General features: G+C 52.1%; 2 protein-coding genes across 6 annotated transcripts in view; one reads left to right on the forward strand and one right to left on the reverse strand.

The window, feature by feature from the left end:
- LOC119954522 (peptidyl-prolyl cis-trans isomerase FKBP10-like) overlaps positions 1–16151 on the forward strand; it is a 102926-nt gene that overhangs the window by 11116 nt on the left and 75659 nt on the right.
- The window catches only part of LOC119954524 (cartilage-associated protein-like), a 30856-nt gene continuing 26765 nt past the window's right edge, over positions 12061–16151 (reverse strand). For 4 of the 5 annotated variants that reach the window (XM_038779819.1, XM_038779821.1, XM_038779820.1 and 1 more), the window contains one exon: positions 12061–13577. In XM_038779819.1, the coding sequence (XP_038635747.1) occupies positions 13428–13577 (150 nt within the window). In that variant the 3' untranslated portion in view covers positions 12061–13427. The remainder of the gene's footprint in view (positions 13578–16151) is intronic. The other variant, XM_038779822.1, reaches the window with a different exon arrangement.

Consider the following 16151-nt stretch of genomic DNA (forward strand, 5'->3'; position numbering starts at 1 on the left):
TTACTTTTTAGGACACTACGGGCAATTTAGCATGGCCAATCCACCTAACCCGCACATCTTTGGACTGTGGGAGGAAACCGGAGCACCCGGAGGACACCCACGCGGAGGACGTGCAGACTCCGCACAGACAGTGACCCAGCCGGGAATCAAACCTGGGACCCTGGAGCTGTGAAGCATTTACACTAACCACCATGCTACCGTGCTCCCCTAAGTGTGCCCGCGTATTGGTGTGCATATGCAGAATTTTGTGCATGCACACCGATAAGCGGGCACGCATGCGCAGTGCAGTCGCAATTTATTTATATGGTCGCAGCCTTTTTGAAAGCCGCTCGCAGCCGGCATTGTTAAAAGCTGGACGCTGCTGCAGCTGTTGCCCGCGAATATGCGCAATCCACGACACAGAAGATTTTTTAAAAAAAATTCTCTGTAATCTTCCTGCCTCAAGGGAGGCCGAGAGCAGGTCACGGCCCCTGAACTTCGACATCACGTGCTTTGGGCGCGATTGCGATGCCTCCGTTTTGTCAGCAAACAAGGTAAGAGAAAATGGTGGGACCTGCAGGTCTGCCGGCGTGGGCAGCGATGGTCAGCCGGCGTAGGTCGCGAAGGTCGGCCGGCGTGGGCAGCGGTGGTCAGCCGGCGTGGGTCGCGAAGGACGGCCGGCGTGGGTCGCGAAGGACGGCCGGCGTGGGTCGCGAAGGTCGGCCGGCGTGGGCAGCGGTGGTCAGCTGGCGTAGGTCGCGAAGGTCGGCCGGCGTGGGTCGCGAAGGTCGGCCGGCGTGGGTCGCGAAGGTCGGCCGGCGTGGGCAGCGATGGTCAGCCGGCGTGGGCAGCGATGGTCAGCCGGCGTGGGTCGCGAAGGACGGCCGGCGTGGGTCGCGAAGGTCGGCCGGCGTGGGCAGCGGTGGTCAGCTGGCGTAGGTCGCGAAGGTCGGCCGGCGTGGGTCGCGAAGGTCGGCCGGCTTGGGTCGCGAAGGTCGGCCGGCATGGGCAGCGATGGTCAGCCGGCGTGGGCAGCGATGGTCAGCCGGCGTGGGTCGCGAAGGACGGCCGGCGTGGGTCGCGAAGGTCGGCCGGCGTGGGTCGCGAAGGTCGGCCGGCGTGGGTCGGAAAGGTCGGCCGACGTGGGTCGCGAAGGTCGGCCGGCGTGGGTCGCGAAGGTCGGCCGGCGTGGGTCAGAAAGGTCGGCCGGCATGGGTCGGAAAGGTCGGCCGGCGTGGGTCGGAAAGGTCAGCAGGGTTGGGTCCCGGAGGTTGGCCGGTTGGTAAAAATGGGTCCCTGGAAGAACGTCTGAAAAATACTGCTGTAGGGTCTTATTGGGTTCATCAAATTAACATAATAAAAGAAACAAACTCGGGGACAAACTAAATGGGGCCGCTCCTGGAAGGGGCAATGCCCCAAAATAGCAAAGAACAACAGAACCTTATCAACATCAAATGATAATCTGAAAAGAGGGATTGATAAAACAATCCAACCCCTGCGATACCCACCAGGCACGGAAGATCTCCCTGTAGGACTCATAGGACTTTTGGGCAGTACGGTAGCACAGGTTGACAGCACTGCCTTCACAGCGCCAGGGTCCCAGGTTCGATTCCCCACTGGGTCACTGTCTGTGCGGAGTCTGCACGTTCTCCCCTGTGTCTGCGTGGGTTTCCTCCGGGTGCTCTGGTTTCCTCCCACAGTCCAAAGATGTGCGGGTTAGGTGGACTGGCCATGATAAATTGCCCTTAGTGTCCAAAAAAGGTTAGATGGGGTTATTGGGTTACGGGGTTAGGGTGGCAGTATGGGGCTTAAGTTGGTTGGTGCAGACTCGATGGGCCGAATGGCCTCCTTCTGCATTCTATGTTCATGGGCTGGGTGTGGTTAGTTTTCCCAGCAAGGATTGTACTGGGAGTGAATGACTGCCTAGAGCAGGAGTTAGTAAATAATTGAATAAACCTTCTCTTGGGTATTTTAGTTGGTTTGATTATTTGCAGCCCTGTTGGTTTGTTTTGTTTTATGGCTGTGTTTGATGTGTAAATATAGAAATGCCTCCGTAAAATATTTTTTTAAAACCTTATGATCTGTAAAATGGAGAGATTAGAAGAGGGTAGGAAAGACCCTCCTGTCCGGTTATATTTCCTAAAGCCTATGGGCGGCATTCAGCCTGGGGCCATGCCGGAGAATCCCTGCCACTGGTGCGAATCACGCCATGCCACCCCCGGTCCACGATGGGCCGAGCGGCCACCTGTTTTCAGCCAGTCTCGTCGGCGTGAATTACACAAGGTCTGTACCGGCGGGCCGTGGCTCTGAGGGAGACCTGTGGAGTCCTCGGGAGGCACAAGGGGATCCGGACCCGGGATGAGCCGAGCGGCCGTTGTGATGGCTCTGGGAACACGCTGGCGCTCCTGCACATGCGCCAACTCGCGCCGGCCAGCGGGAGGCCCTTTGCCGCCTGTTGTCGCGGCGCCAATCACTCCAGCGCCGGCCTAGCCCCTGAAGGTGTGGAGGATTCCGCACCTTCCAGGCGGCCCGACGCCGGAGTGGTTCACGCCACTCCTTGGCGCCAGTACGGCACGCCTGCCGGGTACCGGAGAATCCGGCCCCTCAAGTTACTAAAACCTCTCTAGCTGAAGAAAGTTCTCCTCACCTCAGTCCTAAAAGGTTTCCCCCTTATCCTCAAACTATGGCCCTTTAGTTCTGGACTCCCCCACCATCAGGAACATTCTTTCTGAATCCACCCTGTCTAATCCTGTCCGAATTTTGTCAGTTTCTATGAGATCCCTTCTCATTCTTCTAAACTCCAATGAATATAATCCTAACCGAGTTAGCCTGTCCTCATATGACAGTCCCGCCATCCCACAGTTGGCATGAGCCGCTGAGATGGCTGTCCTGATAATTAAAACTTATAAATGGAAATAGTCTAAAGAAGAGTCTTGGAGATTTCCAGTGATGGGGCGGTGATTTTCCCCTTGGGCAGTTTGTTCCATTGTGGGAAGATTGTTGATACACTGTCTAGGGATCAAATGGCCTTTGTTATTTGTGAGGATGGCTCCTTGCTGTTCTCTCACTCAGAGGACACCAGGAATTTGTGTCAGCCAATTCCCGCCAGTCCATTCAGTTTTTCCAGAACCTGGTCATTCTATGTTTCCCTCCTCTGCTGTAGTGACAGTGTTGATTGAGCTGTTGGGTTGAATTGACTGTAAACTGACCATTTGTGTGACATGAAGGCTCTGCTTTAGAATTCTATTCCTTTAGAAATGAGTGCCTGTGTTTCACATGTTTTTATATCTTTGTTAACCTGTGTCACTACGTTTGGTGATTAGTGTTGTTGTATTATATTACTGGCAGCATGTTACATTATTTGAAGTAATATATGTTACTCATTTGTTTATGCCGAGAAGTTCTTAATTTGATGATGATGAATATTCAATGTTGTCCGGTGATAACAAATAATTTATTTAGTAACTAACCAATTAACTTGTGAGTTTGATTCTTTAATTCTTTTACTAGCAGTTAAATTAAACAAAATAGAATTAGATTAAACTATGAATATTATACTTGCACTCTGCGCTAACGTTACACTTATTTTTTTTAAATAAATTTAGATTACTCAATTATTTTTTCCAATTAAGGGGCAATTTAGCGTGGCCAATCCACCTACTCTGCACATTTTTGGGTTGTGGGGGCGAAACCCACGCAGACACGGGGAGAATATGCAAACTCCACACGGACAGTGACCCGAGCCGGGATCGAACCTGGGACCTCAGCGCCGTGAGGCGGTTGTGCTAACCACTAGGCCACCGTGCTGCCCTAACGTTACACTTATGGGGCGCGAATCTCCGCGATGGCTCGACATCGGCGTAAAAACCAGCGTGAACCACTCCGGCGTCAGGCCGACTGGAAGTTGTGGAAACCTCCACACTTCCGGGGACTAGGCCGGTGCCAGAGGGGTTGGCGCCATGCCAACAGGCGCCGATGGGCCTGCGCGAGTTAGCGCATGCGCAGAACCGCTGGCGTGGTTCCGCGCATGCGCAGACCGGCCGGCGTATTCTAGTGCATGCGCAGACCGGCCGGCGTATTCTAGTGCATGCGCGGGGGGGGGTGTCTTCTCCGAGCCGGCCATGGCGGTGCCCAAAAGGGCCGGCGCAGAAGGAAGGAGTGCCCCCATGGCACAGGCCCGTCCACAGATCGGTGGCCCCCGATTGTGGGCCAGGCCACCATGGGGCCCCCCCCCTGGGGCCGGATCCCCCCCCCCCCCCGGGCCGGATCCCCCCCCCGCCCCCCCCCCCCCCCCGGGCCCGGATCCCCCCCCCCCGGCCCGGATCCCCCCCCCCCTCGGGCCCGGATCCCCCCCCCCCCCCGAGGACCGCACCAGCCGGCCTCCTAGCCAGGTCCCGGCGTGTGGGACCATGTCCGACCGACGCCGGTGGGACTGGCCAGAGATCGACGGCTGCTCAGCTCATCGGGGCCCGGAGAGTTGCCGGGGAGGGGGGCGCTGCTGGCAACAGCCCCATACCCGGCACAGCGTGATCCACAGCCCCGCCCCCGCTCGAAAACCGACGCCGGAGAATACTGTATTTATTCTCCCTGTATTTATAATCCCTGTTTGTGTTGCCCTGTAGTAATCATTTGACTGTATTGACACATTAACCCCTTATGTACAGATACAGAGATCACTAAAAGTGCAGCTTTGTTTGTCTGCCCATCCTGCCAATTCACACTCTCATTTTCTAAGGAGGATTTCCTTCACCCAGGTTTGCACTCCAGTCCCTGCTCATCTCAGTGTTCCAGCTTCTCAACATAATTCACTGACCCCCAACGGAAAGTGTGTCTTTGGCCAGGCAGGATTCAGCCTCCAGCGTTGGATATCCCACTGCGTGAACAGCAGCTGATACTGTCCTGCAGTGAGTCAGCGTTAATTGCAATGGGCTGACAATAAATGGTTGCTGCACAACATTAAACTGGTGGAATAATTCATGACAATACATTTTCTCTCTGCCTAACTGGAGCTGGAACATCCAGCTGCTGTACTCGCTGCTCCCCCTTCGGGAGGGGCAGAGAGATCAACAAATAACGGGAACAATTCTTTCCCTTCCTCAATCGCTCTCTCCAACCCCGGGACAATGAGATAGCAATTTTAACCTGGTGTTGTAAGACTTCTTACTGTGCTCACCCCAGTCCAACGCCGGCATCCCCACATCATAGCAATGATTGACAGATAAGGTGAGAATGCAAGAGGACAGGCACTAGCTCCACCGTCCAGGTGAAGGTGAGTGACCCTGTTTGAATCTTTAACATTCCCATCCCTGTGAGTGTGGCTGCAGACCGGTCTGGGTCAGGTTTTTCCTGATAGGTCAGTGATGTCCCTCTGGGCAATAGAGATCCAGAGCCATCCTTCACAGAACATTCCAGACCTGATCAGTCAAAGCTCAGAGTCCCTGACCAATGGCTAAGCAAGACTGGACCCCAGAGAAATCCCAGAGTATCAGGGTGGGTGGGGAGGTGGGGGCAGAAATTTAATTTTTGAAATGGGAATCAAGAATCGTGAAAAACCACCTTAAATCCAGCTGATGAAATCTAATTATCAAACTCAACCAGGGACTGGCCTGGGATATGAGATAAAGGCAGCTGCAAAGTAAATGTGATAGTCAGATTACCCATTACTCCCCAAAAATGCTGTCTATGATTGACAACTTTTGATGTTTCCTTAACTCCAGTCACTGCTTTCTAATAGGCCACAGGGTCTTTCGATATAAACCCTCACCGAAAAGACATCACCTTCGACAGTGCGGCACTCCCTCAGTACTGACCCTCCCACAGTGCGGCACTCCCTCAGTACTGACCCTCCCACAGTGCGGCACTCCCTCAGTACTGACCCTCTGACAGTGCGGCACTCCCTCAGTACTGACCCTCCCACAGTGCGGCACTCCCTAAGTACTGACCCTCTGACAGTGCGGCACTCCCTCAGTACTGACCCTCTGACAGTGCAGCACTCCCTCAGTACTGACCCTCTGACAGTGCGGCACTCCCTCAGTACTGACCCACTGACAGTGCGGCACTCCCTCAGTACTGACCCTCTGACGGTGCAGCACTCCCTCAGTACTGACCCTCTGACAGTGCGGCACTCCCTCAGTACTGACCCTCTGACGGTGCAGCACTCCCTCCGTACTGACCCTCTGACGGTGCAGCGCTCCCTCAGTACTGACCCTCTGACAGTGCGGCACTCCCTCAGTACTGACCCTCTGACAGTGCAGCACTCCCTCAGTACTGACCCTCTGACAGTGCGGCGCTCCCTCAGTACTGATCCTCTGACAGTGCGGCACTCCCTCAGTACTGACCCTCTGACAGTGCGGCACTCGCTCGGTACTGACCCTCTGACAGTGCGGCACTCCCTCAGTACTGACCCTCGGACAGTGCAGCACTCCCTCAGTACTGACCCTCTGACAGTGCGGCACTCCCTCAGTACTGACCCTCTGACAGTGCAGCACTCCCTCAGTACTGACCCTCTGACAGTGCGGCACTCCCTCAGTACTGACCCTCTGACAGAGCAGCACTCCCTCAGTACTGACCCTCTGACAGTGCGGCACTCCCTCAGTACTGACCCTCTGACAGAGCAGCACTCCCTCAGTACTGACCCTCTGACAGTGCGGCACTCCCTCAGTACTGACCCTCTGACAGAGCAGCACTCCCTCAGTACTGACCCTCTGGCAGAGCAGCACTCGCTCAGTACTGACCCTCTGACAGTGCGGCACTCCCTCAGTACTGACCCTCTGACAGTGCGGCACTCCCTCAGTACTGACCCTCTGACAGAGCAGCACTCCCTCAGTACTGACCCTCTGACAGTGCGGCACTCCCTCAGTACTGACCCTCTGACAGAGCAGCACTCCCTCAGTACTGACCCTCTGGCAGAGCAGCACTCGCTCAGTACTGACCCTCTGACAGTGCGGCACTCCCTCAGTACTGACCCTCTGACAGTGCGGCACTCCCTCAGTACTGACCCTCTGACAGAGCAGCACTCCCTCAGTGCATGTGTCACGCCGTGTGGCACACTTTGTAGGATGCTGCACCCTTCACAACCTGACTCTGGGAAAAGGGGGCCCTGTGGAGGCTGCACTGGCAGCGGCACTGGAGGCTAAACTGGCGGCTGCACTGGAGGTTGCACTGGCAGTGGCACTGGAGGCTGCACAGGCAAAGGCACTGGAGGCTAAACTGGTGGCTGCACTGGAGGCTGCACTGGCAGCGGCACTGGAGGCTGCACTGGCAGCAGCACTGGAGGCTGCACTGGCAGCGGCACTGGAGGCTGCACGTGAGGCTGCATTGGCAGCGGCACTGGCAGCAGCACTGGAGGCTGCACTGGCAGCGGCACTGGAGGCTGCACTGGCAGCGGCACTGGAGGCTGCACTGGCAGCGGCACTGGAGGCTGCCTGCTGTCCCAGTGGCTGTGATGACTTTGCCGGTTGACTTCTGCCTGGTGCAGAATGAACAAGCTCCGTCTGGGTGCGCCTGTGGAGCCAACGACCTAATGCCCTCTGGAGTATCTGAGCCGGTGCCTGGTTCACAGAGAGGGTGTGACGCTGGAGCAGGTGTCAATGTGTCTTCAGAGCTTAAAGAGGGGCTCATCGTGGTCACCAGCAGGCTTGCAGACAGTGACTCTGTGGCATGAAGACACATCTCATTACATTCAATCACCAACGTCACAGAGCATGTTCGTCAGACGGCTGAGGCAATGCAGGTTGCAGCTGGTGGCTATCTTCACTGAAGCCTCAATGGGGACAATGACTGCGTACCACAGGGATCAGTGCTGGGTCCAGTTACCAGCGGTGTACCACAGGGATCAGTGCTGGGCCCAGGTACCAGCGGTGTACCACAGGGATCAGTGCTGGGTCCAATTACCAGCGGGGTACCACAGGGATCAGTGCTGGGTCCAGTTCCCAGCGGGGTACCACAGGGATCAGTGCTGGGCCCAGTTCCCAGTGCTGTACCACAGGGATCAGTGCTGGGTCCAGTTCCCAGCGGGGTACCACAGGGATCAGTGCTGGGTCCAGTTCCCAGCGGGGTACCACAGGGATCAGCGCTGGGTCCAGTTCCCAGCGGGGTGCCACAGGGATCAGTGCTGGGTCCAGTTACCAGTGCTGTACCACAGGGATCAGTGCTGGGTCCAGTTCCCAGTGCTGTACCACAGGGATCAGTGCTGGGTCCTCTGCTATTTGTGATTTTTATCAATGACTTGGAGGAGGGGGCTGAAGGGTGGGACAGTAAATTTGCTGATGACACCAAGGTTGGTGGAGTAGTGGATGAGGTGGAGGGCTGTTGTAGGCTGCAAAGAGACATTGATAGGATGCAGAGCTGGGCCGAGAAATGGCAGATGGAGTGTAACCCTGATAAGTGCGAGGTGATTCATTTTGGTAGGAAAAATTTGAATGCGGATTACAGGGACAACGGCAGGGTTCTGAGGAATGTGGAGGAAGAGAGAGATCTTGGGGTTCATGTCCACAGATCTCTGAAGGTTGCCACTCAAGTGGATAGAGCCGTGAAGAAAGTTTATAGTGTGTTAGCGTTTATTAACAGGGGGCTTGAGTTTAAGAGCCGCGGGGTTATGCTGCAACTATACATGACTCTGGTGAGACCACATTTGGAGTATTGTGTGCAGTTCTGGTCACCTCATTACAGGAAGGATGTGGAAGCATTGGAAAAGGTGCAAAGGAGATTTACCAGGATGCTGGCTGGTTTGCAGGATAGGTCTGATGAGGAAAGGTTGAGGGAGCTAGGGCTTTTCTCTTTGGAGCAGAGGAGGATGAGAGGTGACTTAATCGAGGTTTATAAGATGATGAGGGGATAGAGTGGACGTTCAGAGACTATTTCCTTGGGTGGATGAGTCTGTTACAAGGGGGCATAACTATAAGATTCAGGGTGGGAGATATCGGAGGGATATCCGAGGTAGGTTCTTTACTCAGAGGGTGGTTAGAGTGTGGAATGGACTGCCTGCTGTGATAGTGGAGTCGGACACTTTAGGAACTTTCAAGCGGTTATTGGATAGGCACATGGAGCACACCAGAATGACAGGGAGTGGGATAGCTTGATCTTGGCTTCGGACAATGCTCGGCACAACATCGAGGGCCGAAGGGCCTGTTCTGTGCTGTACTGTTCTCTGTCAATGATGAGCTTCGAGCAGCTGAATGTGGCAGCACAGAGAAACCTGGTATATATCACCACCTGGTGGCTGCAGGGAATACCACCCAGAACAGGGAACCTCTCCCACCGAGATTAGCAGCTAAATCACACAGAGCAGCAAGATCGATCCTGTTTTAGGATGCATTTAGAGAATCTCATTTAGTGACATTAAATTGTTCTCGATTCCCCTAACGTTTGGGAAGTTGAAATCATGTTTAATCAACAGCATCTTGTGTTTAACACAATAAACATCGAAGGCCTTTCACAAGAGAATTATCAGTCAAAAATTGACATTATGACCAAAAGTCTGGTCAGAGAGGAAGGGTTTACAGAACAAAGGAGAGAGACACAATGAGAACTGGGTCCAGACAGGAGACTTCTGGGTCAGATCACTTTTGCGCAACACGAAAGCCAGGCAGATTGTCAGAAAAAACACCAACTTTAAAATCATCGACATCATGTAACGGGACACATTGTGCTTTGGGTTTTGACTGTAAATAATAATGACCAGATCATTCTCAGGTCTTAATGATCCTGTTCAGGGGGCAGCACGGTGGCCTAGTGGTTAGCACTGCTGCCTCGCGGCGCTGAGGTCCCAGGTTCGACCCGGCTCTGGGTCACTGTCCGTGTGGAGTTTGCACATTCTCCCCGTGTCTGCGTGGATCTCACCCCACAATCCAAAGATGTGCAGGGGAGGTGGATTGGCCATGCTAAATTGCCCCTTAATTGGAAAAAAATGAAATATATTTTTTAAAAAAGGATTCCCACTCCATGTTGTATCCGGTGAGACTTGCTGAAGGTTTTGGGTGTCCGGTGAGGGTTTCGTGTTTGTGGGATGTGTACGGCAGTGAGAGTCACTGTGCATGAGGAAGGAATGGTTTTGGACAGTTTGGATAAGGAAACTTGCAGCAGGTGATCCCACCTTCACAGGATCAGCTTCTGTCAGAAGCTCCCCATTTTGAAACAGAGAAAATAAATCGGAACAAACTCTAAATTTTAAATACAAAATCTGACTTTTATTAAATTAATATCCACTTTGCAGCAAAACCAACAGGGAAAGACCGACTAGTCTAGTCGTTTTACACAACCTGTGTCCCACATCACAAAGCAGCTCCTTACAAACAGGCCACAGCCCAGGCGGGTTTGCCAATTCGCCACTAAATAGAGATTATTCTCTCGGTTATTGTTGAAAACAAAAACCCAGGAGATTGAGGCCATTAAAAAAAATTCTCCCCATTTCATTTGAAGATTTTTCATTTATTAAATATAAAAACATTGGCATTAGGAAAAACTGCCAGTCAAACGTGATCCAATTTTGTCTGTTTCCCTGGAGACCTGCACAGGGATAACTCACTCACATCTCTGAGAAATACCGAGTCTGAGAAATCCATTCAGCCTCGGTGGATTCAATGATGTTATTCCCATTTCACACCAATCACCAACATGTTACAAACTCAGCATGTTTGTTATCTTGGACCTTATCACTTTGTTGTACATCAGCTCGGTCCCCCACCCACATCAGTACCCCTCCCACCCACATCCCTACCCCTCCCACTGAAGGCACGAGACCAGGATATTCCCCTGTGGAGAACAAAAGGCACAAATACAACCGGGATTTGGATACGTATCAAAGAGGAAAACATGTGCAGTGCTTTGGAGATGGAGCAGGGGCCGTGGGATTAAATGGATAGCTTTCTCAAAGGTTAACTAAGGCACGACGGACCGAATGGCCTCCGTCTTTGCTGCAGAATTCTGTGGATGCAAGCTCTGACATGGTTTATTACAACAACGAGCTTGTCACAGAGCTGCTTCAGAAAGAATACAGTACAAGTCTCCGTTTATCCCTTAAAGAAAATACCCTGGATTCTGAAAACCTGAAAGCAAAACAGAAAGTGTTGGAAATACTCAGCAGGTCTGACATCGTTTGCTGAAAGAGAAGAACAGAGTTAACATTTTAAGCTATTTGAACTGAAGTAAAGTAATATTCCTCTTGGAACATTAATTGCAGCCTAATTTTTTACCGCAGAGAGGCATTCTGTGAAAATGACAGCAGACGCCCAAATCCTGAAATCCCATTCCCAAACCCCGGTAATGAGAAATGAAATGAAATGAAAATCGCTTATTGTCACAAGTAGGCTTCAATGAAGTTACTGTGAAAAGCCCCTAGTCGCCACTTTCCGGCGCCTGTTCGGGGAGGCTGTTATGAGAATCGAACCATGCTGCTGGCCTGCCTTGGTCTGCTTTCAAAGCCAGCGATTTAGCCCAGTGTGCTAAACAGCCCCTGGTGGGGGACGACCGGTTCCATATTGCACATCCGTGGTTCATGGAAGGCAGCTACCCTATGGATCAGCAGCTACCTCCACTCACATGTGAAGTGGGTGTCTTAAACTCAGTGTGCAAACGAGACCAGGTAGGAGCAGGTCTGAATCTTGTGAATTTGTTTAGATAGCCATGGTACTGGATAGGTAATGTACCCCTCTGGATATGGTCCTGAGACATCTCTGGGAGAGGTCGGAGCTCTTTGGGGTTGCTAACAGTAGACATGATTGTGTGCAAAAAAAATGCATAAACTTATTTCAAACTGTCAAAGAACTGTCAAGCTGTCAAATCACTATCAAGCTGTCAAAGAAAATATCATAGCTGCTGAAGAACAGAAAGAACTGTCAAAAGCTCATTGGAACTGCCAAAACTTATTGGAATTGCCAAAGCTGTCTAAGGCTTTAACTATGTTGGACTTTATTTTTTGGATTGGATTTTTTAATGTGGAGTTTTTTTTAAAAAGTGCTTGCTATTCTGACTGTTAGGCGGCACAGTGGCGCAGTGGATAGCACTGCTGCCCATGGCACTGGGACTCGGGTTTGATCCTGGCTCTGGGTCACTGTCTGTGTGGAGTTCGCACATTCTCCCCGTGTCCGCGTGGGTTTCACCCCCACAACCCAAAGATGTGCAGGGTAAGCGAATTGGCCACGCTAAATTACCCCTTAATTGGAAAAACAATTGGGTACTGTAAACTTATAAAAATAAATAATTTACTCTGTCTGCTGATTGAGATGAGGATGGTCATTATAGGATTTATGCTGTATGACCGGTTTAACAACTTAGCATTATTACAGTGGAATGCCTGATAAATGTGCAGTTTGATTGACAGCTCCAAGTGATTACAGAATAGAAATATTTGTTTTCATAAGAGATTAAGTACTTAAGTGAAACGTTTGTTTTCATAAGCAGTTAAGTTAGTTAAAGGGATCTCAATGTATTGTTTTTTTTTAAATTTGCGAGTGTTTCTTAAATAGTGAGGTTATAAATAGACACATGGCGTTTGTGATGAGTTGGCACAGAGAGACTATAAGGGAGACATTATAAGGACAAGGGGGTGGGGAGACTGTAGCTGGGATGGGTTAGCATTAAATTGACATAGGCCAGGATTCAAACCCGGGTCCTCAGCACCGCAGTCCCAGTGCTAACCACTGCGCCACATGCCGCACTTTAGTTACTGATTTTAAAGGCTGAATTCAAATTCTTAAACTGCAGGGCAGCATGGTGGCACAGTGGATAGCCCTGCTGCCTCATGGCGCCGAGGTCCCAGGTTCAATCCCGGCCCTGGGTCACTGTCCGTGTGGAATTTGCACATTCTCCCCATGTTTGCGTGGGTTTCGCCCCCACAACCCAAAGATGTGCAGGGTAGGCAGATTGGCCACGCTAAATTGGAAAAATTAAATTACCCCTTAATTGGAAAAATGAACTGGGTGCTCCAATCCCTACACAGTCCTCAGTGTAGACGGTGGGACAGAGCAGAGATCCAACAAGCTGGGCTCTTTCACAGGGAACTCAGAGTGACATGATGCAACCTGCTCTAAAGAGAAGTCAATATAGTTTTAAAAACTGACTGGAAAGTGAGGCCAATTGTGGGTGAATGGAAGGTGATTCATTGTGGTTCCAAGATTGAGGAAGTGTGATTTGGGATAATTTGGCACTTGTTTCTTGGGATAGCTTGTTTGTTCTCCTTCTGAAGCCCATTTCCTGATCAGAGGAAGCAATGATTTAGACCTTTCAAGGAACAACAGTACCAGCGACATTTCAGAACATTTCCTTCAACTTCAAGCACCTCCGGTACGTGTGCTTTCTCTGTCATCTAAACATTCCATCTCTCCCTGCCCAGTGTAAAGCATAGCAGACATGTAAAAACACACTAATTTCTCTCTCAACTCATAATCTTTGGCCACCAAACTGAACTTGGGAGCCACACCCGGGTATCAGCCGCATCGTCCAATCAAACTCTAATTCGGTGCGTCATCCAAATCTCCTTTTTCCCTTGGTTCCTGCCACCAGTCCGCAAGGATGGTCTCCTCGTAATCCCCGTCTCCCTCAAATTCTTCGTCAGTTATTTCCGCCTCACTGTGGGAAAATGTCTCATCCAACACTTCCATCTGTCAACAGCACAGGAAGGTGAGAGTTAGAGAGAGACTGCCTTCCATTTGTGACTGCCGTACGCAATGCAACAGAACAACAGAAAAACACCATTGTTTCCCCCCCCCCCCCATTCACCTCCATGTTAAGAGCAATGCAAAGGCTGGCTGGGGGGGAATATTCCACATCATTCCAGATATAATAGGTGTGAGATTAGGAAGACTACATTCCCACAGTATCTTTCACAACATCACAACCTGCCTCACGGGCATTAAATTGTATTTTAAAAAGATTTTCTTTTCGTAAATTTAGAGTAACCAATTATTTTTTTTCCCAATTAAGGGGCAATTTAGCGTGGCCAATCCACCTACCCTGCACATCTTTGGGTTGTGGGGGTGAAACCCACGCAAACACGGGGAGAATGTGCAAACTCCACACGGACAGTGACCTAGGGCCGGGATTCAAACCCGGGTCCTCAGCGCCGTGAGACTGCAGTGCTACCACTGCACCGCCCACCGCCCGATTAAATTACTTTTTGAAATTTCAGTATTGAAATGTAGGGAATCCAGCAGGTTATTTGTAAATATGCATCATTGTGTTAATGACCTGATAATCTGTTTGTGCTGATATTTGTTGAAGGATAAATATTGACGAGGACACCAGAGGGAACTCCTCTCCTTCAAAATATCAGTCAGTTCATTGTAGTGCTAATGTAATAATAATTTATTAGAGTCACAAGTTGGCTTACATTAACACTGCAATGTTACAGTGAAAAGCCCTTAGTCGCAACACTCCGCCACCTGTTCGGGTACACAGAGGGTGAATTCAGAATGTCCCAATTACCTCCCAGCACGTCTTTCGGGACTTGTGGGAGGAAACCGGAGCACCCGGAGGAAACCCACGCAGACACGGGGGGCACAGGCAGTGACCTAAGCGGGAATCGAACCTGGGACCTTGGAACTGTGAAGCAACTGTGCTAACCGCTGTGCTGCCACGCAGGCAGAGTCTTGGTTTAATGTGTCAATGAAGAGTCCGACACCTCCTGCAGTGCAGCGCTCCCTCAGTACTGACCCTCTGGCAGTGCTGCACTCCCTCAGTACTGACCCTCTGACAGTGCGGCACTCCCTCAGTACTGACCCTCTGACAGTGCGGCACTCCCTCAGTACTGACCCTCTGACAGTGCGGCACTCCCTCAGTACTGACCCTCTGACAGTGCGGGGCTCCCTCAGTACTGACCCTCTGACAGTGCGGCACACCCTCAGTACTGACCCTCTGACAGTGCAGCACTCCCTCAGTACTGACTCTCTGACAGTGTAGCACTCCCTCAGTACTGACCCTCTGACAGTGCAGCACTCCCTCAGTACTGACCCTCTGACAGTGCGGCACTCCCTCAGAACTGACCCTCTGACAGTGCGGCACTCCCTCAGTACTGACCCTCTGACAGTGCAGCACTCCCTCAGTACTGACCCTCTGACAGTGCGGCACTCCCTCAGTACTGACCCTCTGACAGTGCGGCACTCCCTCAGTACTGACCCTCTGACAGTGCAGCATTCCCTCAGTACTGACCCTCTGACAGTGCAGCACTCCCTCAGTACTGACCCTCTGACAGTGCAGCACTCCCTCAGTACTGACCCTCTGACAGCGCGGCACTCCCTCAGTACTGACCCTCTGACAGTGCGGCACTCCCTCAGTACTGACCCTCTGACAGTGCAGCACTCCCTCAGTACTGACCCTCTGACAGTGCAGCATTCCCTCAGTACTGACCCTCTGACAGTGCAGCACTCCCTCAGTACTGACCCTCTGACAGTGCAGCACTCCCTCAGTACTGACCCTCTGACAGTGCAGCACTCCCTCAGTACTGACCCTCTGACAGTGCGGCACTCCCTCAGTACTGACCCTCTGACAGTGTGGCACTCCCTCATTACTGACCCTCCGACAGTGCGGCGCTCCCTCAGTACTGACCCTCTGACAGTGGAGCACCCCATCAGTACTGACCCTCTGACAGTGCGGCACTCCCTCAGTACTGACCCTCTGACAGTACAGCACTCCCTCAGTACTGACCCTCCGACAGTGCAGCACTCCCTCAGTACTGACCCTCCGACAGTGCAGCACTCCCCCAGTACTGACCCTCTGACAGTGCGGCACTCTCTCAGTACTGACCCGCTCACTGTGCGGCACTCCCTCAGTACTGACCCCCTAACAGTGCGGCACTCCCTCAGTACTGACCCTCTGACAGTGCGGCACTCCCTCAGTACTGACCCTCTGACAGTGCGGGGCTCCCTCAGTACTGACCCTCTGACAGTGCAGCACTCCCTCAGTACTGACCCTCTGACAGTGCAGCACTCCCTCAGTACTGACCCTCTGACAGTGCAGCACTCCCTCTGTATTTACCCTCTGACAGTGCGGCACTCCCTCAGTACTGACCCTCTGACAGTGCAGCACTCCCTCAGTACTGGCCCTCTGACAGTGCAGCACTCCCTCAGTACTGACCCTCTGACAGTGCAGCGCTCCCTCAGTACTGACCCTCTGACAGTGCAGCACTCCCTCAGTACTGACCCTCTGACAGTGCAGCACTACCTCAGTACTGACCCTCT

This window comes from Scyliorhinus canicula, chromosome 19, assembly GCF_902713615.1.
Source record: "Scyliorhinus canicula chromosome 19, sScyCan1.1, whole genome shotgun sequence".
NCBI lineage: Eukaryota > Metazoa > Chordata > Chondrichthyes > Carcharhiniformes > Scyliorhinidae > Scyliorhinus > Scyliorhinus canicula.